Here is a 25,513-nt window from a genome sequence, read left to right as displayed (position 1 = left end):
AAAATGTCTTAGAGTATTCTGTTTACTGAATACAAATGAATGTTAAATTTTCAAAAGCTAGATAAGTTTAATGTCTTAAAAAAAAAACATCTAAATTCACTAGCATTTTCCATCCATGAGGTCATCAGGTGATCTGTGTTTTTAAGGCTTGGTGACTACAAGGTACTACAACAACAACAACAACAACAACAGAAAATATCTCCTTCCTTGGTTCTCTGGAGGTCCTCCCCTGAAGGGAGTGAGTTTCATGAGGCCTCTTATAGACCTGTGCATCTTTAGGAAAAAGCCCATGAACCTGCCCTAGCCAAGGCATTGATCTCTGCTGAATCTCACTTTCCACATCCATAAAATGGTAGCAGTTCCACTCAGCAGCTCTCAATGGAGTTAGCTGACCCTTCTGAAACCTAAGACAGATCCCCCCCCTTTTTTTTTTTTGAGACAGAGTCTCACTCTGTCACCCAGGCTGGAGTGCAGTGGAGTGATCTAGGCTCACTGCAACCTCTGCCTCCCGGGTTCAAGCGATTCTCCTGCCTCAGCCTCCTGAATAGGTCAGACTACAAGCATGTGCTACCACGCCCAGCTAATGTTTGTATTTTTAGTAGAGACAGGGTTTCACCACGTTGGCCAGGCTGGTCTCGAACTGCTGACCTCAAGTGATCCGCCTGCCTCGGCCTTCCAAAATGCTGGGATTACAGGCATGAGCCACTGTTCCCGGCCAGAACTCACTTTTTAATTTCCGTTCTTCTATTACCTATTTTGGTAACTGAGTATATAATTTATGTAATGAACATTTACTGAATTCTTTCCAGAGCCAGGTGCTGAGACTCAGGGATGAATGTGATATGGATGGCACAAGAGTCCAATCAGACGAGATAGATGGACTAGAACACAAGCAGGTGGAAGGCAGGGTGGTGAGTTTACCAGCAGGACTGGCTGGGCAGCCCTGAATGGGGGAGGGAGTAGGTAGTCAACCTCACCAGGGCTGGGGGTCTTTGACTCATGTTTTCCTTATTGTAGAACATGTTACCTAGTGAGAATTTAGAAAAATACAGACATGACTGCATTCTGAAGGATGGACAGAGTTTCCTTCCACCCAGTTTGTTTGCAGCCGTTCCTTTGCCTACAGCTCTCTTTCCAACCAGGCCTCAGTGTTTCTGCTTCTTGAGCCTCTAGGAAGCCTGTGGCTCCCCTCCATTTCATTGGTGTTTGCCAGGGGAAGTCTTTGGAGAATCCTGGTGGCAGCCACATCCTGTGAACCCAGTAGCGTCTGTGGTCTTCATCCACTGCCATTTACAGAACCGAAGTGTGAAGGGAGTACTGCTCTCCATCTGGCATCTGAAGGGAATGAGTGAGACCTGGAGACAAAGTGGGAACTGCCAGGCTTCTTCATGACACCTGGACTGTTGCAGAGGGAGCTGGGGTGGCGGGGCCTCCACCCGAGTCACCAAGAGCCTAGCACCGTGGAAGTTGTCCCCATACCCTCACCCCTTATGGCCCCCGAAGGGCCTGGCCCTGCCCTAGGCACCAAGACCGGTGTGAGGGTCCCTGGAGAAACCCGGATGTGGAGGCTGAAGCAGTCACAGGGAGGGAGGGAGGCAGGATTACACAGGGGGTGGGCCTTCAGCAGGCCTGCTCTCTGGGGCAAGCGCCACCCCTGCGGATGCCATCCCCAAAATGAACGGCAGCATTGGGGACAAATGTAAATCACACACCCAGACGTTCTATGATTTTCTTTTTGCCCCTTACCAACAAAACACCTCTTGTGGAGTAGTTTGAGGGTATGATGAGGTGAGAAGGAAGCCACCAGCTAGAGATTAACAACAAAAATGAAAAATGCTCCTCTTCGCAACCCGCGCGCACACACACGCACGCACGCACGCACGCATGCACACACACACACAGCGTCCTAGGCAACCTCGCCCAGCGCGACCCACTACAGAGCCCCTTCCTGGAACCCCCATGGACCTGGGGTGCAGGGGAAGCCTTGGAGAGACATAGCTCCTGGGGACCCTAAGGCCACTCAGGTTTCTGGGCCTGTTCCACGGTGGGGCAGCTGCTTTGTGCGTGACCTCCAAAGTCAGGACCTGGCCTGTCCTTTGTGGTAGCGTCGCGTTCCAAGCCGGGTCACCGCAAGACGGATCCCGCCAGGCCTCTCCAGCGATGTTCTGCCTCCCTCCCGCATCTGAGCCTCTGTACCTCCCGCAGGCAGCAAGGCAGAGAGCCGGGGCAAGTGACAGGGGTCACCCAGCAGAGCTCGCGGAAATGGGACGCACCTTCTGGGCGCGCCCTGTGGGGCTGCTCGGGGAGGGGGCTGCCAGGAGGGCGCAGTGTCTCGGAACGCGAGGACCGCGGGGCCAGCTGGCGTTGCCAGGCCCTCCGCCGTGGCCGTTGCCAGGTGTCCCGCCGCTGTTTACCGTGGGGCGGAGCGGAGCGCCAGGCTCGCTGTACTCGCGCACCCACCATGGCCTCCCGCAGCGCGGGCACCCTACTGACCGAGTTCAATGCCGCCTACGTGCCACCTGGACTCATGCCCGGGTAAGGTCGCGGGCGCCCCTCCTCCCCTCCCCCTTCCGCTAGCGCCCTCCTCGGTGATCGAAATTCAGCCCCCTGCCCCCGGACTTTGGGGTTGAAGGAACCCCGAGGAGCCAATTTTCCACCCGACGGGGCGAGGGGCCTTCCCGGAGGTTTGTGGTTTCACGGTAGGAAGTGGGCGGGCACGGGCGGGGGCCTCCCCAGATTCTCCTTCGCAGGAAGGCCCTCCCTGGCAAGTGGGGCACGGCCAGCAGGGGATAAGGGACCTCACGTGGACGTAGCCGGGGAAGGGGGAGGAGATAGAGCCACGTGGGGTTTAGTGCTTGGAGACGCCACAGGCGGTCAGCCTGCGGCGCTTAGAGAAAATGCGAGAAAAAGCAGGCCCTTCCGTCCGGCGCACAGGGCCAGCACCCAGCATTCGGGCAAGGTCAGTACTTGTTGGTTGAAGGAGGGAAGGATACCGGGTGGGTGCCCGCTCGAAGAGCCTGGCAAGGCCGGAAAAGCCGTAGTTAATGGGTCATGTATGCAGTACCCTCCCGACTTTGCGGTCGGTCCTTTCACGGATCTCCCTTTATCCTCCCAGAAGTTTTTCTTGGAAAGCTTCCGGGCCACTTGCCCTGAGCGCTGGCTTGCTGTTTAGCACTTTCAAATGCTAGGTTACACCTACTTTTCTTTTTTCTGGATATTTTCAGACTCCAAACATCTAACATGCAAGTCTGGCTGTTCCCTCCTGTTCTTTGGCTCTTTCTCCTACACTGTCTGATGTTTCTACTCCAGACCGCCTCTCCCAGGGTGTAAGGCTGTCTTTATCCCTCCTACCAGTCAGCACGGGTACTGAGAACAGGCAGTGGATTCTGAGAGGCAACCTGTACAGTATCAGCAAATCTGTATAGAATGAATGAATGATCCTAAGAACCCTTGTCTGAAAAAAAGAGTGAACGAATGAATGAAATGAATGTCTTGAGGGTTCTGCAGGCAGAGTCTCCAAATGGGTGAAAAAGCCTGCATGTTCTCCCCTGCAATCGGAACAGATGGCAACATGAAAAAAAAGCGTATTTGGTATGAAATTGGGATTGTTTTGAAGCAGAATAAGCTAGACACTGAGGTGCTGTGACATTCATATCATTTCTGGAGGCTGCATGAGAAAGTAGCAACCAGGGGCTGGTGCTGTAGTTTTAACCCAGCCCATCTGTGGATGGGGCTTTTCTCTGGGCCTCGGAGAGAGCTCAAAAGCTACCTGGGTTCCCATCAGACAAAGCTGATTTACCAGGTCATGGTAGTTTCCTGAAGCCAAGCCAGATGACTTAGGATTTGCCTGTTTTCCTTTATTTAAGGCATTCATGTGGGTCAGTGCTTGGGACATGCCAGGTGTTATGTTAGGAGGCTGGGAAGACAAAGACAAACAAGTGAGGGGCTGCCCTAGTGTGGCGTAAACACGTAAGGTTTAGTTCAAATCCATTTTTGCAGCCTTGGATGGTGGTGCTGACACCACATTCTGGGTGTTTATCATGAGATTTGATTTTATACATTGACTTTTTTTCTTAAGCCTCCCACAGTCTCCAGTTGGAAACTCTTCTATTGTCTGACTCCTGGACATTTCCCATCTGAGGGGCAAGGCCTGGTGCTCCTGCAAACCCTGCCCCGCAGTTCCCCAACTATGTTTGGAAGGGGTGGGAGCTGCAGGTTTCAGAAGCGGTCCCCAGGGCACTTTCCTATTCCTGCCACTTCTCAGCAGTTCCCTTGAGCTCCCTGTCCTGTGATTGATTTAGAAATGGCGATAAGAGGATCATGAATGAGGCTTCAAGCCTGGACTGGGCTAGTTTGAGCAGCTGAGCCTGTATCTGCTGCTTTCTCATCTGGATCTTTCTGAAAGGGATGTGTTCCTCTTAAAGATTCCCATCAGCGAGGAATGAATTGAGTCGTTTTGTGTTTCCAAATGCTACCTCGTTGGCAATTCTGTTAACTTAATGAAAGAACCCAAGATTCCTGACCACACTTGGATAATTCTTATTTTTGTGTGTCTGTTCAAACACTAATCACAGGATTTTAAAGCGCAGCCAATCTCTTCTGACACTCAAATCACCCTGCTCTTACCCGCTTTATTCATAGAGGCAGAGAACATTCATGCTGGTGTGGACCTCAGAGATCATGTAGCCCTGTCACCTCCTGTTCCAGATGTGGTCACTGAGGTCTGGGGGGACTTGCCTGAGCCCCACGCTGGTGATGGAAGTGCTGGGATGGAGCCAGGTCCCTAATGCCTGGCAAAAACACCGTGGTCTCCTAAGTCTGAGCTCCAACTGTGTGCCAGGCACTGTGCTGGGCCCTTCACAACATTTTCTTCTTCTTCTCCTTCTTTTTCTTCTTCTTCTTCTCTTTCTTTTTCTTCTTCTTCTTCTTCTTTTTTTTAATGGAGTCTTGCTCTGTTGCCCAGGCTGGAGTGCAATGGCGCAATCTCGGCTCACAGCAACCTCTGCCTCCTGGGTTCAAGCAATTCTCCCTGCCTCAGCCTCCTGAGTAGCTGGGATTACAGGCACGCACCACCACACCCAGCTAATTTTTGTATTTTTAGTACAGATGGGGTTTTGCCATGTTGGCCAGGCTGGTCTCGAACTCCTGACCTCAGATGATCAACCCACCTTGGCCTCCCAAAGTGCTGGGATTACAGGCATGAGCCACCGCACCTGGCCTTTCTTCTTTTTTAAAATCATCACAATAACCCGGATGAGGAATGAGCAGCTTGCCCAAAGTCATTCAGCAAGTTGCCGAGCCTTGTCTTTGTGACTTCAACACCCCAACTCACCCCAATATCTCCCCAGCCCTCATGTGGCATTTCACACTGCCTCCCTCATTTAGCAGGGAGGGAATGGGGTCGACAGTAAGAGATGGACTCTGGAGCCAGCCTGCCTGGTACAAATCCTGGCTCCATGACTTCCTTACCCTGGGCAGGTTATTCATCCCCCCGCCTCACTACCTTATCTGTTCAATGGGGATGATCACGGTGTGCAAGTTAAAGAGGTTTCAGTTAGTTAACACACGTAAAGCCTGGCACCTGATCATTGTTAGCTGTTATCATTAGTTAGATCTCTACTGTGTTCAAGATCTGGTTCTAGGAACCCTGAGGAACATGAGATAATAACAAAGCTGGTCTTCAGCCTCGCTGGCCAGGATGCTCCATTTGGTCCCGTACTGTTCCTGGGGACGCAGCTCCTAGGCACCTTGCCACAGGCAGTGCCTGCCTGTGCCTGGCCTGGGTGCTATTCCTGCAGTGGGCAGGAGCTCTCGGGTCAGAGTCCGTGAGATTTGAAGGGGTTTGAAGGGATGAGATTGGCCTCAGTGAGGATCCAAACTTCCTGCTTGCAGGTCAGATCTGGGTGGCATCCACTCCTCATTCTCTGTTTCCGGGCATGCCTCACCCGGCTCTCAGTGCAGACACTTGGCCTGCGCCGTGCATTCATTCATGCCAAGACTGCCACTGCACCCCATGCCCACAGCTCCTGCCCAGCGGCTCTCACCAAGAGTGAGGGCAGGAGGATTTGCCTCCCAGCCCCTCTCTCTGTCTGCCTGGGGTGGCAGTTGTGCCCACATCTGTCACTGAGTTGGACCTTGGAGACTTCAGGGGCTTCTGATCCTAAAATCAGTGTGTTTCACTCCATTGTCAGGAGAGTGGTCCCACAAAGGTGGCTGTGTCCCCATCCCCAGAATCCCTGTGCAGCAAACACACACACAGTGGTGTGCTGGCAAATGTTTAACAACCAGTTCTCTGGAGCAAAAATGCTTTGATTTGTAACATTCATCCATATCTGTGGTATAAATACTCTCACCAAAGCTGCTTTCAAACTATCAACGTAGTGTCCTTAATTGCAGAGTTGGGGAGGGATGGATGCACAGCTGTGCACCATTATATAATATTTCCACCCCACAGATGCAGTGGACATGACAACCTCAAACACAGACGATAGTAACGTGGCAAAATAATTAGGAAGTGAGGAGTTTTGACTATCTCCTTTGGTTTTAGTGTGTTTTTCTTTCCTTTGAGACAGAGTCTTACTCTGTCACCCAGGCTTGAGTGCAGTGGCACAATCACAGCTCACTATAGCCTTAACCTCCTGGGCTCAAGTGATCCTCCCACCTCAGCCTCCTGAGTAGCTGGGACCACAGGTGTGCACCACCATACCTGGCTAATTTTTGTATTTTTTGTAGAGACAGGGCTGCCCAGGCTGGTCTCGAACTCTTGGGTTCAAGCCATTTGCCTGCCTCAGCCTCCCAAAGTGCTGGGATTATAGAAGCCACCGTGCCTGGCCTAATATAACATATTTAATTGTAATTGAATATAATTTGATATTTAATACTGGCTTGTTTAATAACAGACTTAACAAATTCCTGAAAATTTAGAAGTTGATTCCCTTGAAGCCAGTAGGCACTGCCTGTAGCCCACTACTGCCTGCCCCTGTGATATGGTTTGGCTGTGTCCTCACCCAAATCTCATCTTGAATTGTAGTTTCCATAATCCCCACATGTCACAGGAGGGACCAGGTGGAGATAATTGAATCGTGGGGGCAGTTCCCCCATCCTGTTCTCATGAGAGTTAGTTCTCACGAGATCAGATGGTTTTCTAAGGGGCTCCCCATTTGTTGGGCACCCATTTCTCTCTCCTGCCGCCATGAGAACAAGGACATGTTTGCTTCCCCTTCTGCCATGACTGTAAGTTTCCCGAGCCCTCCCCAGCCCTGCAGAACTATTAGTCAATTCAACCTCTTTCCTTTAGAAATTACCCAGTTTGGGGCAGTTCTTCATAGCAGTGTGGGAACAGAGTAATACACTCTGCCAGCTTCCTGGGGCCTGGGGCCTTACCCTTCAGGGAGAGAGGTCAGGCCAGGCTTGGGAAGGGAAGGTTCCAAAGCATTTGCATTTCCAAAGCCCCTTCCACTTCAACCCAGGCCCTGGCACCCGAGGTGCAGCCCTCCAAACAGGCCAGTGCATCTTGGGGTATGAAACAAAGGCCATCTGCCCAGGAGGAGGAGGGGACCCCTTGTGCCCATTCGTTAGTATTAGAATCTCCTGGGGAGCTTTAACTATGACCTGTGCTCAGGCCCCATCTAGAGATTCTGATGTCATTGGTTGGACTGGGCCAGGGCTGCAGGAGTTTTTAATCCTCCCAGGCAATTCTAAGATGTAACCAGGGACAGGAACACTTGTCTGAGAATTTCTATGGCCCCTTGCATTGCAGACCACTGTTGAGAAACTGGCAGGTGTGGTCCTGTTTTCAAGCATTTGAAAGAAGGGACCTCCTCGTGTGAAGCCTTCCACCTGTGCCATTCTCCTTGGCACACCCCCGCCCCCAGGCTGAGAGGTCTGACTGAAGGCACAGCAGGCGCTACTTTCGTTGTTCGGTTCTCATCTCCAGCTGAGGGAACAGATCATTGTCCCAGATTCAAGCCCAAAATACAGAAGCAGAAAGTAAATTCTACAGTCCCTCAATTCTTCTCCCTCTTGGCCCTGTCCCCACAAGGAGCTTCCCTCTCTATCCCCCCAGGAGGCAGCCTGGACTCAGAGGGCCTCACACACTTAGGGAGACTCTGGCCACTCACCTGCCTTTCTCTGCTGCAGTATCTTCTCTTCTGGAGGATTCATAAGCCACGTCATTCCCCACCCTTTCTCAGGACCTCTGCCCCAAGGCCAGCCCCTATCTCTTCCCTAGAATTCACCTCTGAGCTGTTCAAGGACATTTCATAGGTAACTGGCGCCTCTCAACCTTGAGGAACTGTGGAGCCTCCTAAGAACAGGTGATCAGGGGTTCCTGCAGACTTGGGCTTTGCAACAGGGATCCTCCTTCTCTCCAGAAGAAAGAGCAACCCTTTAAAATGTGCCATCATTTGTCAATTCCATTCAACAGATATTCACAGAACATCCACTGGGTGCAGGGAATGCCAAGCATGCCAGTATGAGTACAACAGAACCCTCCCTCCCCAGAGAGCCTATAATTTGTACAGAAAGAATATTCCAGTGGCTCAGATGATTGTGATATGAAAGAATGTGAACTGAGGCCAGGTGCGGTGGCTCACACCTGTAATCCCAGCACTTTGGGAGGCCGGGGCAGGTGGATTACCTGAGGTCAGGAGTTCGAGATCAGTCTGGCCAATATGGTGAAACCCCGTCTCTACTAAAAATACAAAAATTAGCTGGGTGTGGTGGTGGGCACCTGTAATCCCAGCTACTTGGGAGGCTGAGGCAGGAGAATCGCTTGAACCCGGGAGATGGAGGTTGCAGTGAGGATCGTGCCACTGCACTCCAGCCTGGGTGACAGAGTGAAACTCAGTCTCAAAAAAAGAAAAAGAAAAAGAAAAACAATATGAACTGAGACATAGGAGAGGTGCAAAGGGCAAAGACAGTTCCATGGAGCAGACAGGCAGGGTCTGTGGGCCGGGTCATGGAGGCTCCATGAGAAAGAGGGCATTCAAGATGGACCTCAAAGGATGGGTAAGACCACAATGTGGGAAGCGGGGAGAGCAGAGCCTTCTGGATGGAGGATGTGGCTTGAGAAAAAAAAATGGTGTGGAAGTGCCAGAAGGATGTTCTCTCAAAGCAGCAAATGGCCTCTTAGGCTGGAGTAGGAAAGCTGTGATATGACAGTGGATGATGCGGCTGGAAAGAATTCTCACAGAGGCCCTGGCGCGGAGGGACTGACACCTGGCCCCGCTTTTGCTTGGTGTCACAGGCAATGGGGAGCCCTTGAAAGGTTTTGCCCTGGGGAGGAATCTGATCAGAATTTTCCTCAGTAGGAGGCGTTATGGAGGAGAGGATGCATTGTGGAATGCAGACATGCCAAATAGTCGCTGGTTAATCAGTTAATAAGGCTGATCATGGGATCCCTGATGGCTCATGGTAATTAGTTTTAATGTTGGCTGTGGGGCCAAGCAGTGCTATTAAGAGGCAGAGAAGGGACTGCTCCTTTTCACACAGTAACCCACAGTGGGCCTTAGAATCCACATGTGACCATTGCCCAGGGGTTCGGCTTGGCACAGTCTCCTGGCTTATGTGGTGTACAGATGGATAGAGGGACAGGGTGGCGGATGGGGGCAGATGAAGGGGTTGAAGGGGAGGTGTGGTGACACCAGCCAACACAGCAAATGCTGCCACTCGATGCCCTGTTATAAAACTTGCCATTCCCCTCTGTTCCTCTCTACCTTGGCCTGCCACAGATGAACACAAATAGGACTGCAGAAGGCTCCATCGTGGAGCTCAGGGCATGCTCAAAGGAACACAAATGCAGGTGCATATAAGGGACACAGACGTAGCTTGCCAAGATGTGCCCACTGAGTGCTAAAGAATGTGAACCTGCACATGTGTGCAAGTGTGCGCGTGCACACACACCTGCCTGAGCAGCAAGCCCTGAACAGAATCCAGGCAGAACTCAGGAGGATTGCGGAGGAGAGGGCTTCTATTCTATTGGGATGCAAATATCGTGGCATTCAGAGAAGGTGGAGAAGCAGGGAGCAGAGGAGGAGTATGGCAGAGAGCTTGGGGGCGAAGAGAAGAATCACGAGAACACATCATTTTTCTATGGCTCCTTTCTTCGGAGGAGCCCAACGCCCCTGTGGGCGGGATGCTTCATGCCAACATGTGCTCTGCTGATCAGAGCCACGCTCCTCTTAAATCAGGACTCCAGGGCATGGTGCCCCCAGAGTTTCTGGAATTCTGCCTCCTCCAGTGAACATTTGTTGAGCACTTGTCATGTGCCAGGTGCCGAGGATAAAGGAGAACACGGATTAGCAGAAGAGACAAGTTCATTCAGGTCTGAGTGTGGACTTAAGGATGACAGTCCTCCCAGCGAGGCAGGTGCTAGGTACAGGGTGTGCAGTCAGGGGAGGTAGCAGAGGACACTGGATCCTTAGGAGTGGGTGGCAGATCCCCAGATGGGCAAGAGGGAAAATGCATCCCAGGGAGAGGAACTCCGTGCAAAGGCCCAGAGGCCTGAAGAGCACGTGGGGCCCCAGAGACTGGGAGTAACGCTGCTGGGGCCCAGGGCACCTACAGGGCAGTGATGGGCGAGAGGAGAGATGGCTCTGGTGCTGTGTGGACAGCAGGCTGGAGGGGGTGATGCTCAGTTTAGACCAGGGAGGAGATTGGAGATTGTCCAGGCAAGCAATGAGGGAGGCTCGCAGCAGTGGGATGGAAGAGGGCTGCAGGCCAGTGGCTAAGGAGGGGCCTAAGCAGGACTTAGGGAGAGGTCAGATGTGGAGGGTGATGGAGAAGGGAGGACGCATGGCCATCAAGTCCCAGTTTCTGGCTTAGGTGGAGGTTGGAGGGGGCAGGGATATACTGGAGGAAGAGCAGTTTCAGTGGCGCTGAGTCTGTGGCGTGGTGGCCCAGCCTTGTGTGGGCAGCCAGGCATGTGGATCCATTGCCAGAATGGTAGAGGCTGGAGACCCAGATGTGGCTGTCATTGACATACGGGACATGTTGGAAGTCTAACATAGATGAGATCTGCCAGAAGGAATGGGTCCCCGAAAAGAGAAGAGGACCCTGGGGCAACACCATCGCCTGGGGAAGGAACCAGACTCAGGGGCTCCCCCTGCCCTGGGACTTTCCTCAAAGCCTCACCCCAGTGGACACTCGTCATGGAGCTCCTCCAGTACCCACCCTGGGAATGGCCTTCCCTCCTTGTGGTTGATAGCACTAGAACCTTGACCATGGTCCCACTTGGGTTGGAGCTGGTTGTACCCAGGCCAGCTCAGCATGGTGCCTGACACATGCACCCCATGACTCAGTAAACACCGAGTGAGGACTGGGCTCGGGGAAGGCAGGCTGAGCACCATGGGTCTTTGTGTTCCCAGCACTTAGTGTGGTGCCAGCACACAGCAGGTTCCTGATAAATTAATGTTTCATTCCATCTGACTCTGTTTTTAAAAAATAATGTGTGTACAAAGAAGAAAGCCACAAATCACCCCAAATCCAAACACCCTGAATTATCCAGGGTCAACATTTGGTGCATTTTATTCAGAGTTTCTCTTTATGCGTATATTCAGATGAGATCGGGCGCGCTCAGGGTGGTATGGCCGTAGACCTTATGTGTATATTCAGATAAAGGACTAGATGGAGGAGTGAATGGATGGATGGATATAAAGACAGACAAAAGCAACTTTATAAAAAATAATCACATCATATTTGCTTTTTTAAAATGAAAAGCATGAAATTGAATCTTAATAGAACTTAACTGAAGAGAAAGAAACTGAAGTAAAATGGAAGAATAGGTAGATTTGAGATAAGTGTTAATTCATCACAAGAGATATTAGTACAAAAAGATCCCTCTATAGGAGAGAGAGAGAGGATAAAAACCATCAAAGGACTAAAGCCATTATGTTGTACTTTTTTCTAACAATGTGTTTCAATTTTAGATGCCATGGGTTGACTCTGATTTAAAGAGATTCTTAGTAAGTGCACCCCCATCTCCCCTCCACCCACCCCCCAATTTTGGTTGCTTAAATTAGTTTTACTTTGACAGGTTTTATAACATTCACATTCCATTCTGTAACTAGCATTCACCTAGTTGCTATTCCTGGTTCTGCACTTAAATAGATTTGAAGCTCATCACCACTCATTCTAACAGAGGCTCTACATTACTGAGTTGGTTTTTTTTTTTCTTTTGAATCATCTCTTGATTGGCAGGATTTTGTCACTGAACATGACTTTCAAGAAGAGCTTGCGGGTGCTTTAGTTGCTGAGCCCTTTCATGCTAGGAAAGGGTGGCTTTGTACCCCTGTGACCGCCTGGCTGGTGTGGTATTCTTGGGTTATGCTCTTTTCCCTGCGGAATGCTGTGGGTATCATCCTTTGCCTTTCATTCTATTGCTTCATCTTTTTGCTGGGGTTGGCAGCACCTGGTGACCAGCATCTCTTCCATTCCCTACATTCTGAACCACCTGAGAAAGAAGGTGAAAGAGGAATGTGGCTGTTAGAGGATGGAGTGAACACAGCCTCAGAACGAGACAGGCGCTGGGGCCGGCCTCCTCCTCACGGGCAGAGCCTGTCCATCTAAAACCTAAGGCTTGGAGGGGCGGAGCAGGCTTCCTTGCTTCCGAGGAGGAGAAGGAGGGAGGGGAGAGGTGGGCCACAGGCTGCCCGACGGTTCCAGTGTGGGAGGAACCTCCCCTCCACGTGGGAGGAGCCCTCAGGATAGAGGAGGCAGCATCTCCCCGTCGCTTGTCTTTGACATCTTAATTTATTGAATCTATATCTTGATAAGCTTCATCTACAGCACAAAGTGCTCTCAGGAACTTGCTTACACGTCACAGGTTAGGTTTTTTCCCAAACAAGTTTCTTCATCAGTGCGAATGTTGCAGCGGGACAGTGTGAGCCGAGGACATTGGATTTGACAACAGCAGGACTTGATATGACCTTAATTTAGATGTAGAGGTTCACGTTTCAATGGTGGGTCTGAAGGCAGACTGAGGGAGGTCAAGGAAAGGGTGAGAGTTGAGAAATCAGGCAGAAGATGCAGCGTATTCCTTAGCGAGCCTCCAGAAAGAGGGAGGGAATCTGCAATCCCGCCTTCCTCTTCGCCATCTTTAACGTCTCCTCTCTTGGCTGCTTCCCGTCTGCCTATAAACGGGCACCAGCCTTTACTGTGGAAATGTACAATCTAGGAACCACGGCTCATGCCCGCTTACAGGCAGAGGGGAAGAGGCCGAGAGGGAGGGGGATATTAAAGATGACGGAAGAAGGGCAGAGGCTGAGAGAGACAGGGAGGAGATGGATGGGACAATGAGGCCTTGGGTGAAGCCAGAGCAGGAGCTCCAGACCCAGGAGTGGTGCCCAGGCCGGAGGAAGACTCTGTCTCCTGAAGCGGCCGAGGTGACCACACAGCCTCACAGGAGAGACAGCAAGGCACCCACCAATTCCTCCATCTTCCCAGTTCCAGAGGAGACCTGGCCTCCGTGGGGAACTCAGGGGGCCGAGGAGGAAGGGCACCGAGGTGGTGGAGAAGAGTCAGGACCGTCAGGGTCGTGGTGTCAAGGGCGGCGCCTCTGTGGCATCCAGGGATGTGAGTAGTGAGGCTGGAGGGGGTGCCTGTGCAGCTGGGGTGGAGCCTCTCCCCTCTGCAGCCTCATTGCAGCTCTGGCCCAGCCAATGCCAGATGCTGTGAGACTCCAGGAAGGCACAGCTGTTGAGGGTGGTGGGACCAGGAGCCAGGGAAGGACTCACTTTGTGTGAGCTTCCCTACAGTGAGCAGTCCTGTCAGCAGTCACTCGGCTTCGCTTCCTTGCCTTTTTCCTGAAGACAAAAAGAAGGAAACCATGCATTGCTATCTAATTCCAGGCAGCACCCGTTCTGTTGGTGAGGAGACCGAGGCCCAAGGCACAGGGAAAGACCCCAGAAGAGGTGAGAGTAGGGGACAGAGTTACATCTAGACGGCTGCGATGACTCTGCAGGACTGGGGTGTAGGGGAGCTGATGGGGCTGGAGAGCTGGGCCAGGGTCAGATCACAGATGGCCTTGAATGCCACACCAAGGAGCTGGGGTCAGATCACAGATGGCCTTGAATGCCACGCCAAGGAGCTGACTCTGGACTAAAGTTCAGTCTGGTGGAGAAGGGATTGCAGGGGCAGGGGTCTGGTGAAGTTAGAACAGTGAGGTTGTTATGACCACAGGCCAGGTACAAGGGCACGTGGCTGGGCTCAGGTGGTGCAGATGGAGCTACAGGACTTGGTGACTGACTAGATGTGGGTGAGGTGGATGCCTCAGTTTCTGACTTGGATGGCTAGGGGGAGCTTTTCACAGAGATGGGACCAGACTGTCAGGGAAGGTAGGGGTGGGAGATCAAGCCTGGGCGACATCCAAGGGATATGTCTGGTGTGCAATTGTACATAGCAGCCTAAGGCTTGGAGAGAACTCCCAGGCGGGAGCTGTGGACTGGGTTCATCTGCACACAGGAGGTGGCCACGGCCATGGCATGGCTGCCATCACCCAAGACAGACCCCGGAGTTTCACCAGTGCTTAAGACGCGGGCAGAGGAGAAGGTTCATGAAGGTGTGGTCAGAGATGTTGGCAAAAGCAACAGAAAGGAGCAAAGGTGTCATCCAAACCAAGAGCAGCGTTTCAGGAAGGGAGAGGTGGGCGATGCCCTGTGCTACTGGAAGGCCCAGCAAGACAGAGCGTGTCCACCGACCTGCAGCAGCAAGAGCACAGGCGGCCTCAGGAAGAGCGATTTCAAGGGCCTCATGGAGCGGAAGTCAGACCCCAGAGAGTGAGGCATGCAGGGGGGCACACGGCCGTGCTGCTCGGCAAGCTTCCACATTGGCCGCGAGTCTGGCGCCTGTACTCTCTGGGTGTTGTTGACTCTCCCTTGCTTTGTTAAAACAAGTCTTTAGCTCTTGGAGCGAGTCTCATTTAACCAAGGATCTCTAGAGTGCCTGTGTCACCAAGGCCTCCGCTCGCCCATCTCCTGTCCCTCTCGTGGAACCTCCTTGGTCATAGAGGATGGAAGACTCCTTGTAGGCTCTCAGAGCTCCAGAACCCTGGTCAGGTCTCCAGGCTGCCTGAGTAGCATGTTGGGAGGCTGCTGTGTTGGGAGCAAGGCTGCGGCGTCCTGAACCTAGGCCTTGCTGCACCACATCTTCCACCCATCGCCTTTCACTGACCGGGCCCCCACCCGCTTCTCATACTCCCCCTACTCTTTCATGAGATAACTGCAGAATGTGGGAGCCAGAGGAGGCCTTTGCATCTTCAGGCCAACGCCTGAGTAAATGCAGGCCCCTGGAGGGACAGTGATTTGCCTACAGCGTTGACTGGCGGGTATCTGGTGTTCTGGCCCCTGTGTAAGCCCCTGGTCTGGAGAGAGGAGCATCTAGGCAAAGACCTCTGTGGGGAGGGAGAGGCCCAGAGCCCCTTGGACTTGGCCATCCCCAAAGACCTGAGCAGGTCAGTGCACCTGGGGAAGCCTCTTAGGGCCAAAGATGGCCACCGGGCTCCCCTGACTCTGCCCTTCGTCTTTTTTTTTCTTAATTGTTATTATGTTTGTATGTAGAGACAGAGTCTCACTGTGTTGCCCAGGCTGGTCTCAGAACTCCTGGGCTCAACTGTTCTTCCCGCCTCAGCTTTCCAACGTGCTGGGATTACAGGCATGAGCCACGGCACCCTCCACTTTTAAGGACCTCTCTTGGAACAGGCCTGGGGCCCTTCACTGATCTCTGGCTCCACCATCCCCACTGTGATCGGCAGGTACCAGGGCCACGTCCCCACTGTGGCCTTCTCCTTCGGCGCTCCCTATGGCACCACCACCCTCAAGTACTTCCAGGACCACCGCAACGCAGCCATGGAGAGGAGCCACACTCCCTTCAGCCAAGGCGGCCACTTCCCCACCATCTTCTCCACCAACCCCAACCTCCTGCTGATGGAGCGCGCAAGCACCCGGGACCGCTGGCTGCACAAGCCCAGCTACACCCGCTTCAACCTGGACAGCCACCGCTCCACAGAGCTCACGAATTTCTACCAGGTAAGCTGTGTGGGGCTGCCGTGTGGCCTCCCCTCCTGCTCACCTGCCCCCACCACAGAAGGGAGTGATGGCCAGCGGCCCGGGGAGACCTCGCACCTGCCACGGTGTCTTGATTTCCTCTCTCAGAGCCCCTGAGCCAGCAGGGAGCATGGTAGGCTTGGCTAAAGGGAGTAAGAAGGCTCAGGACTTTGCCCCTCTGATCTGTCCCTACATCCCGGGGCTTCAGGACCTCCAACTCCTGCTCACCCCCACTGCCAGTGGAGCTAGGGGTCTCTAGGGTCCTGTCTCTAGGCTTCTGCCCTTACCTTCTGCCCCCTGGAGTCTCTTGGATCTATGGAATGCCATCTATTTTGTAGGTGAGTAAAAGGTCTAAGATCCACCCACCAGATGAATAACACATGAGCAAAGGCCCCACTAGAGCCCCTGGCCCCAGGTACAGCCCCACGGCATTTATCCACCTGCGTCCTGGAGCCCGCTCACCCCTCCCTGCCCTGCAGCCCCCTGGGGGCATGCTCTGAGTCACTCTCAGCCCCAGCCTGGGTGAGACTGCCCTGCAGGGAGTGAGCTCGAGGAAGAGGACCCACCCACACCTCTGTTGTTCTTGTCCTGCTGTTCAGACTGGTAAAGCCTCCCTGGATGTGGTTCAGACACATCCCCAGAGACCACAGGTGCACGGGCCTGAGCTGGCCCTTATGCCCTTGGCGGGGATAAGGGTTCATTCTCTCCTGTGTTCCCAAAACCTTACTCTCTCCATCACCTTCTCTCGCAAGCCTCCCCCTCTAGCCTGATTGCAAGGACAAGGTGTGTCCTGGCCTCAGGGCAGAGAACTTGTATGAGTAAGGCAGCTTCCTCGGGAGAGGAGGAGGTTGATGCCTCCAGCCTCTCAGGCAGGTGCGACCATCTCGGGGGTCTGCCAAAGCCTCTCCCTCCATCTTGGCGCTCAACAGAACATGCCCCGTACGGGGGGAAGGAGAGGGGGGAGCAAACACAGGCCAGGAGGACATGGTGCCTGTGTGCACAGCAGGTGTGCGTATGCCTGGGGGGCTGAGTTTTTGTACTCGGTCTGAGCTGGTCCCTTGTCTCGTTTACTCTCCGTAGCAAAGCTGGTCTGGTGGGTGTTGTTATTCCCATTAGGCAGATGAGAAGTCGAGGCTCAGTGAGGACACCCCAGCTGGTTGGCAATTGAGTTGGGGCCCCAGCAACTCCAGGACTCCTCCGGGGGCATTAGGAGAGGTGGCCCCCAACCCTTCCCAGGTGCAGCGAGGCATGGACTGCAGGTGCCTGTGGTCAGTCCTGCACACTAACAACCTGTCATCTCTTCCTTGATTGAACCATAGATGGTCCAGCAGCATCGGCAGTACTATCAAGACAAGACGGGCATGGTGCCTCGAGTCCCCTACTTTGCGCTGCCCGTGAGGGAGCCGGAACGGTACCCCCTGCCCACCGTCCTGTGAGTGCCTGCCCTCCCTTCATCTACGCAGTCAAGAAACGCACCCATGGGGCACCTGCTCTCGGCCAGGCAGGCACAGTGCACAGACTGAGAAATGAGTTGAGGATCTTGCCCTAAAACGTGCGGTGCAGAGAGTGATGGTTACAGAGCAAGGGGGTCAGGGCATTGGCAGCCTCAGGGGGGATGCTGGTAGCCTGAATGGGCGAATCAGGAAGAGTGCTTTCCTGGCCAGATGCACTGGGAGTTTGGGAGAAGCTCCGTAAGCTTAGTGGCCCTGAATCTGCGGACTGATGCCCCGCCTGCAAAGGCAGCCTGGCAGCTACACTAGTCCTAACGTGGGCGCTGATGCAGAGAGCAGTAAGGAGCTGCTGCCCTCTGGTGGATACAGAGGGCACTACACCGAGCAGGAATCTCCCCCGGCCCCGTTCACATTTGGAAAATGTTCTCCTAAGGACTTTCTGTCCATCTAACTAAATAGGAAAGTTCCTTGCCTCCTGCCCCTCTCTGCATTTAACTAGGAGAGCTCCTTTCTCCAGGGAAGGCCCACTCTGCCCTGAAAGATGACTTGGGTACTGTGGTTTCTGTGCTCTCTCCTTCCTGAAGCGCAGGCAGGGGCATCATTGGCTCACACGAGGTGTCCTGGAGTGGGGTAGGGTAGTGGGTGGTGCCTGGCCTGGGAGGTCAGTGGATAGAGCTTGGGATTTAGCTCCATGCCAACCACTCCCTGCTTGCCTCAGAGTCCTGAGTTTCACCATCATCCTTACTGATAAAACAGCATCTGTTTTCATAAGTTTAATGGTTTTTAAAGAAACAGGCTTCACTGCATCTAAAAGTTCCTTTTTGCAACACAGACAGGATAATTTTACAAAAAAGGGAATGCGAGGCTCATTGATCGCCTGGGGAACTTGTGCTGCGTGGCCTGGATGGTTGGAGGCAGAGCTTGGAAAGGAAGCAGCATCTCCCATCACCACCTCTAGGACTCTGGGGGCTCTCTCTGATCTTGGGATGGCTCTAAGCCAGTCCGTCCCTAGAGTACAGTGGGACTCTCCTGGGGACAGGTATCCTCTTGAGACGGCTCTGGCCAGGATCTGCCCCCATCCCCATCACTGTGGGGAGAGCGGGACATCTCAACTCTGTTCCTTCTTCAGGTTGCCTGGCCACTTGCACTGCTGCTGACAGTTTCACAACTAACGCAAAGGGCCATCCAGGTGGTTGGGAGAAGAGGGTCAGTGACAGGCCTGGGGCAAGCCCCTCCCTGCTGGGATCCCCTCCATCAGCACCATCATCATTTCTTAGAACATTTGTTGTGTGTTTACTCCTTGTCCAGAGCTTCACATTCATTACTGCATTTATTCCTCAAGTCAAAGCTAAGAAGGGGATACCACCACTGGGCCATTCTTAAATATGCACACTTCTAGCAGGAGTTAGGACCAGAGTCCGTCCCAGGTCTGTCTGACATCCGTGTCCTCACTCTTAACCACTGTGCCATTATGTAAATACAGGTTATTCCCACCCCAAGTCCAGGGGAACTTATCAGGTATTAAACTGACGAGTAGCCAGCAGGTCAGCTTTAGCTGGAAAGTGGGTACGTGGGGCTGTGGGTGGGCACGCATCACCCTCCTTCCCTGGCACACTGCATAACACCAGTCCCATCCTCACCCCTAGGCCTCCTCTGTGCCCGAAGAAGAAGTGGCACCTTTTAAGACTAGCCCCCGAGAACCTGAAGACCTACCAGACCTTCCCATCAGGGAAGAGGGTCTCTCCACAGGAGCGGAAAAAGAGAGACTGCTACTTTGAGTTCAGAGCATGAGACTTTGAGTTCAGAGCAGAGCCTGATGCCTGAGATCCTGGGTCGTGACCAGCCCGGCTTGCTTGGAATAAAATCTTTAGCCATGACCATGCTACCCACCTCTCCTCTGGATCCCAGGGACACTCGGCCACAGCAGGAAATGCCCCCTGAAGGTCAACAGCATTGTGTCCTAAGGGCCTGCGGAAAGCTCTGCCCCAGGGACTCAAGCCAAGGAAAAGTGGTATCCGGCTATCTGGCAGGTCCAGCTACCTTCTCCCCAAGTTGGGGCAAATGGAGTTGAAGAACGTAGGGTTCCCTAGTCTTAGTGGCAGGTCACTCAGGTACAGAGACCTCCCACCCGATTCCACCCGATTCCACTGGTATAAGCAAGGAAGTCCAATTACACCGGTCTAAGAATGAAGGGGAAATGACCCCGGAATAATTGCACTGGGTGTGATTGGAAAGGAATTTTCAACAGAGCCCTGACTTGGCATCGTTTGGTCCACACAATCACTTGTGAGGGAAGAGGAGTTATTATCCCCACTTTACTGATAAAGACATTGAGGCTCAGAGAAGGTGAGAAAGTTGCCCAAGCTTATACAGTTGGGAAGTAACATGGCCAGAATTTGAATTCAGGTCTTTCTGACTCCCAAGCGCTGGTTTTTCCATGACACCAGCCTGCTTGTGGTCCATGTGGAGACTGAGGGGCAGGGAAGACATAAACCTGGGGATCCTGAAGGAGCCTGTGGAGGGTGGAGCCTGGGAGAAGAAGCTGTGTGCAGCAGGCACCTTCTGCATTCTGCCTAGGCTGGCTTGGACGGGTGGATGCAGCATCTACCCCTGAAGCTGTTTCTAGAAGATGATGGGAGGGAATGACCTAGGACCAGGCAACTCTTCCAGGAATCCCTATGTTTCGGGGCCCCAGGCTGGAAGTGGATGCTGGGCATGGGTGCTGAAGCCGCATGCCTGGGATGGTCTTTGAGGGTCTGGAGGGTCTGCTCCCACAAGGCTGCTGCTTTCTACCTCCCAGGAGGCTCCTGCCTGCTGGGGCAGGGGCAGGATGGGGGTGAGAGCCCCTTAGTGACAGGATCTGGGATGGGGACCTCAGACCAAGGCGGGGACCTTCTCCAACATTCCAGCACCTCTTGGATTTGATCAAGGGCACTCCATTAAGGGACAAGGCCCTTATTGTCCTTGAATGGGTGAGTCAGGACTTAACTGCAAGGGGAACACAGCCAGGTTCAAGTACACCTGGGGCTGAAGCAGCCCCTCCTCTGTAGCCAGTGATTAGACACCTCCCCCAGGACAGTGTAAATAAGAAAAACCCAATGGGGGGCTTCTTCTGTGTCTCCAAGTCCCTGAGGAGCTGGACCCCAAAGGCTGTCTGTGGTGGCCAAATTCATTCCAGGGCTTGGCTGAATAGCAAAGCAAATAAACTCTGATTGCTGGTCCCACAATCAGGGCCAAGATGCCTTCTCCCTAGAAGGCGAGTGGGGAGCCGGGCACCGGCTGGAATGGCTGCTATGTGCACGTCTCTGTGCAGCTGTGAACTGTGAGGTGCTGGGGGTCGGGGGTTTTGATGAAGGGAGGGAAGGACATGTATCTTGCTAGGGACCTTTATCCCATTTGGCTTGGCCCCCTGCTGTGACATGGGTTGAGATTTGAACTATTCCCTCAAAAAGATTGCCACTGCAGCCTGCTTGACATCGCTGGTACACTGAACTGCACACTGGGCAGTTCTTAATAAAAAGTACCATGTATGATCCTGCATTTAAAAGGCGATGATCTGATGGGCTAAGGAAAAGGGTTTTCTTTTCTTTTATCTAATAAACAATATTCTAGAGGTGAGGGTGGGCCCAGTACAAAGTCATATTTCAAACCAGCTCCCTCCAGTGCTGGAGGGGATTCGATTCCGGTGGTCTCCCTCGAGGCTGACACGTCAGGTATTTGCCGCTACATCAGCATCCCCAGAAGTGAATCCGAAAGGAGCTGAAAGAAAGAATCCCGGGAGCCACATGAGCCCGCAGGTCCAAGGGGCCCTCTGACTTCTGGGTTCACAGTAGTCCTGGAGGCTCCCTCCCTGGCCTGCATCTCGTGTCCCTTTTTCTGGGCGACAGCCACTTTGCAGCCATCCCAAAGCAACCCCAAACTTTCTTTAAGCTTCTTTCAGCATCACCACAAGGCAAAGGCAGGGCACCAGAAGGAACCTTGTGGTGCTGGAATCAGTGGAAAGAAATGGAAGAGATTCAGAGAGAAACTCCGAGCAGTCAGGGTGCCAGCTTCAATTATGTGCTGGGCTGTGACAGAGCAAGAGGGGTTAGCTTTGGCTGGGGTGGTCCCAAATGTGCATCCTTTTAGAGAGGGGCCACCCAGGCCACAGGCCCTAGCAGGCCTGTTGGAATGGGGAGCCCCCTCCTCATCCAGGCAGTCGGAAGAGGGGAGGACCCCTGACCATGGCCACTCAGATTCTGTCTCTGAGAATTTGGAGTCAGAGCTGAGAGGTGTTACTTAGGAGTCACTGAAGGTCACTCAAGACCAAGGAGGTATAAACTTGACCACTGCAGGGAGGCCATGCATGGTCTTGTGTCTGACAAAGCGGAGACAACTGGTGCACAGCACAGAGTCAGCGTGGAAGGGCGATGGGAGGCAGAGACGTTGGCACAGAGGGATCCAGCAGCCCCAGGCTCCTGCCCTGGTACTGGCTGAGGCCTAGCTCTTTGTTCTGTTTCCCTTAGTCTGTAAAAGCACCTTGAGTGGGCACACTTGAAATCAGCACACCTCTGAGACCAGGGGCAGAGTTGGACCCAGGAGCAGGAGACGCCAGCTCCACCTGGCTGGTCCTCCATGGCACGCGCTGCCTCCAGCGGGCACGCATCTGCCGAAAGCAGCAGCACCCCAAAAAGACTTCAACGTGGCCAGGGAGATCTGGAGATGGCCAACCTTCTCAAGGACATTTGGGCCTCAGAAGACCCTTTCGGCCCCTCCTGCTCTAAGAAATAGAATTGGGTGCTTCTCTCATTGTTTCTTTTCTTCTATGAGCTCCACCACCAGCATCTTCAGATCCCCTCTGTAAACCCCCAACTCCCAGTTGGCCGCTGGAGGCAGTGGGGTCGTCAGGAGCCTAGTGGGCCTTGGGAGAAGCACAGAGGTGTGTCGGCTGGCGCAGGGAATGCTCTGAGGTTGGAGCTGTGACGTCATTCTCAAAGCCTGGGATCCAGTCCTCTCCTCTGCCTTTTAATACCCCAGGGTTACCTAATTTCTCAGAAGCTCCAGTTTTGCTGATTCTGAAAGAATCTGCAAAGTATTCTGGAAACTCACAGACTTCTTGGGAAGACTGAGATGTCCCATGGAGTGAAGAGAGACTGGGGGGCCCTTCCTGCCCCCCAACTCTTCTGGACAGTCTCACCCCCTCCAGAATGCCTTACTTCATGAAATCCGGAGACTTGGCCATTGCATGTTCAAACTCTGAGAAGGACAGCATGTTGTCATTGTCCAGATCCGACTCACTCAGGACCTGGCGAGGGAGCACAGAAGATGGCTGAGTGGAACCCCGTGTCAGGCAGTGAGGTGGGGCACGGGATGGAAGGGGAAAGCCACGTGCCAGGGGCTCTCCCACATGCTTAACACTTGTCTCCTGGGTCCCCTGACCCCAGCGACCCCACAGAGATTAGGTTATGTGCACCAAAGCTTGGGAGCCTACTGGTTGCCTCTCACTCCTGGGGCCTCCAGCACCAGCCTGGCAGTGAGAGAACAAGAGTGTCCCTCACCTGCCCCACCAACCAGTACACACAGGGGCTCTGCACTGCAGGGAGCCCAGGCAGGCAGGGAGGCGGTGGTGACTCCCTCAACAGTGCTCATGGTTTTCTCTTCTAGTCCCCATCGAGGCTGGAAATGCTGGACACTTGTCATGTTCTGAAAGCAGAGACCCATGCTCTGACTTGAGTTTGCGGGGCCGTCCTCGTGTTTGTCACTCCAGGACACCTGGGCACTGTGTTGTGCTGGGACAGAGTGGGGAGGGGATGTTGAGATGGGTCCCTCTGAGGCTGAGCTGTTGTTGGCCCACCACTGTCAGTCCCTGTCATGTAGGGAGGCCCCTCGAGTGGGTGGGTCGGGCTCTGTGTTCTGGGGACCCTGGACAGGACTTGGAGGAAGGACAGAAAGTGGACGGGCAGTTGCCTCCAGCTGTGTGCCCATTCCTCAGGGCACCCTGAGCTACCTGTCCCCTTGGCAGCCCCCAGGGAATGTGTGCACCAAAGGCCAATGTGTTATCTGGCTCAGGCTGGCCCTGGGTCTCCTCCCAAGAGGGTGGCCTGACATCCGGAGGCTTTGGGTGACAACGTGGCCCCTATCCCCGGCCCCAGCCACCAGCTCCCAGCCCCCAGCACACACATGGTTCGTGAGGTCCATCAGCATGTCCTCAGACATGTCATCACTGTTCAGCAGTCGCAGGATGATCTTCTGCAGATCCTCCTCATCAATGAAGCCATTCTCATTAAAGTCTGCAAAGAAGAGGCCAGGCCTGCATTAGAGGGAGCTGGGGGCTGAACAGGAAGAGGACTTGAGGAGTCCTGGGGGACACAGCACCAGCCAGGACCCCACAGATGCCCATCAGCCTCTGGGAGGCCCCCCAGAGCCCAACTCTCTGAGGCGGGTCACACATGTGTGCTAAATAACCCGTCAGAAATACCAATGGTAGTAAGTATTGATCGTGTGTGTACTACATGCTCAGACCTCTCCTGAGAGTTTTAAGTCATTGAATTTTCACAATCAACCTTTTATTAGTCTTTTACCAAAAAGAAACTGAGGCACAGAGGGTTATATGGTTGTCTGCAGCGCCAGGAAGTGGAAGGGGAGATTCAAACCCAGCCAGGCTGACCTCTGAGCCCCACATCCACCCCTGCACTTTGCAACTCTCCATCTCACAATGCAGAAGCCAGGGTGTCTTTTGGTGGCTGGGAGCCAGGCAGTGTGGAGCGGAGGGTGGCCTGTATCTGGAGTCGGAAGGCCTGGGTGCCAGTCCCTGCTCCTGTCCCGATGTGGTAGCTGTGTGATCTGGGCATGTGCCCTCACCTCTGCAGTGAAGGGGGGACAGTGGTCCTTGTAGACTGTCCACAGTGGGGCTGGCCATACTGACCCTGGCTATGCCCTCAAAGGGTTAAGGGGACAAGAGGAAATATTCCCTCCAAACTCGTGCATCCTCCTTCCTGAAATGGAGTCCAGAATTGGGCAAGAATGGGCACCATTTCTTCATCCCAGGCAAGCCACAGCTGTCAGAAAAAGGGTAACGTGACAGGGAGCCTGCAGACCATGGCAGGCTCCATACATTTCACATCCCCCTCTAAAATAGCCCAGGATGCTGCTGTGGCCCTGGTGTGCACAGAAGGTTCCGGCCACGGGGAGCCCTGGGGACTCTGGGGTGCGTGGCAGTGGGGGCGGCACTGGGACTTCCCAGACTTCTGGGGGCCACACTGACTCCTGCATGTGCCAGCTGCTAGTTCCTCAACTGCAGCCACAGCCCAGGGCCCCTGCCTTCCAGGACAGTGCTTGGAAGTGCCCACCCACTGTCCCGCCAGTCGGGGAGTGCTGCCCTGAGCCTGGCCAGGCCTTGGGTCCTCCTTTTAGGGCCATAAAATATGGTCATTACATAAACCTCCTGAGTACTGAACAGCCGGGGTCCACCTGACCCTATTTCCCACAAAGCCAACTGAGGGGCATCCTTTATCCCTCAGGGCTGCCTAAATAGGTCTTCTCAACAGACCTTGGAAGAGCATGACCTGGAGGGACGGCAGGTGGAGGAGGTGCCAGGCCACCAGCAGGCAGAGACCGAGGCACCCTGGGGAGCCAGGGACAGTGGCAGAGATGGAGCCATCCTGGGATGCCAGGCAGGGACAGCGGCAGAGGAGCCACCCTGGGGTGCTTGGCAGGAGCGACTGGCATGGTATGAGGGGAGCAGAGGCTGCGGGGAGGGCCTGGGTGGAGAAGCATCAGGGATTAAGTCTGGAAGACAGGCCAAGTTGTGAAGGCCTTGAATGGCAGGTGAGGCAATGTCCGGCATTCTCAGCACTGCCCGCCTAGCGCTCCCAGCACAGTCACCCCAGCCCCTCACTGGATGGGCCGAGTGGTAAACACAGCTGCCTGAGTGAATTATAATAATCACCACCACAACAAGAACAGATGTTTTTGCTGTGGCCAGGCAGTGGTCTAAGCGCTTTGCAGTTCACTGCATTTAATCCTTCAGAGATTATGAAACTG

General features: G+C 53.7%; 2 protein-coding genes across 4 annotated transcripts in view; one reads left to right on the top strand and one right to left on the bottom strand.

The window, feature by feature from the left end:
* The first annotated feature begins 1,894 nt into the window (after window positions 1–1,894).
* CIMIP2C (ciliary microtubule inner protein 2C) lies at window positions 1,895–21,109 on the top strand. 3 transcript variants are annotated; one of them, XM_054476359.2, is made up of 6 exons: window positions 2,135–2,535; window positions 11,928–11,963; window positions 13,848–13,910; window positions 15,749–16,022; window positions 17,360–17,472; window positions 19,138–21,109. In XM_054476359.2, the coding sequence occupies exons 1-6, from the start codon at window positions 2,161–2,163 to the stop codon at window positions 19,267–19,269; spliced, it is 993 nt and encodes a 330-aa protein (XP_054332334.1). In that variant the 5' UTR covers window positions 2,135–2,160; the 3' UTR covers window positions 19,270–21,109. The 3 variants fall into 3 exon arrangements, with proteins under 3 accessions (XP_054332337.1, XP_054332334.1, XP_054332336.1); XM_054476361.2 differs by lacking the exon at window positions 13,848–13,910 and having other exon boundaries at window positions 2,136–2,535; XM_054476362.1 differs by lacking the exons at window positions 11,928–11,963; window positions 13,848–13,910 and having other exon boundaries at window positions 1,895–2,535.
* The window catches only part of CIB4 (calcium and integrin binding family member 4), a 60,060-nt gene continuing 55,603 nt past the window's right edge, over window positions 21,057–25,513 (bottom strand). The window contains exons 5-7 of the mRNA XM_054476363.1: window positions 23,651–23,760; window positions 22,687–22,775; window positions 21,057–21,250 (exon numbers count right to left, since the gene is read on the bottom strand). Coding sequence (XP_054332338.1) covers window positions 21,220–21,250; window positions 22,687–22,775; window positions 23,651–23,760 — 230 coding nt within the window. The 3' untranslated portion in view covers window positions 21,057–21,219. The remainder of the gene's footprint in view (window positions 21,251–22,686; window positions 22,776–23,650; window positions 23,761–25,513) is intronic.

The sequence above is a fragment of the Pongo pygmaeus genome, chromosome 12, assembly GCF_028885625.2.
Source record: "Pongo pygmaeus isolate AG05252 chromosome 12, NHGRI_mPonPyg2-v2.0_pri, whole genome shotgun sequence".
NCBI lineage: Eukaryota > Metazoa > Chordata > Mammalia > Primates > Hominidae > Pongo > Pongo pygmaeus.
Note: the sequence above shows the minus strand (reverse complement) of the source record. Positions and strands in the feature narration are given on the sequence as shown.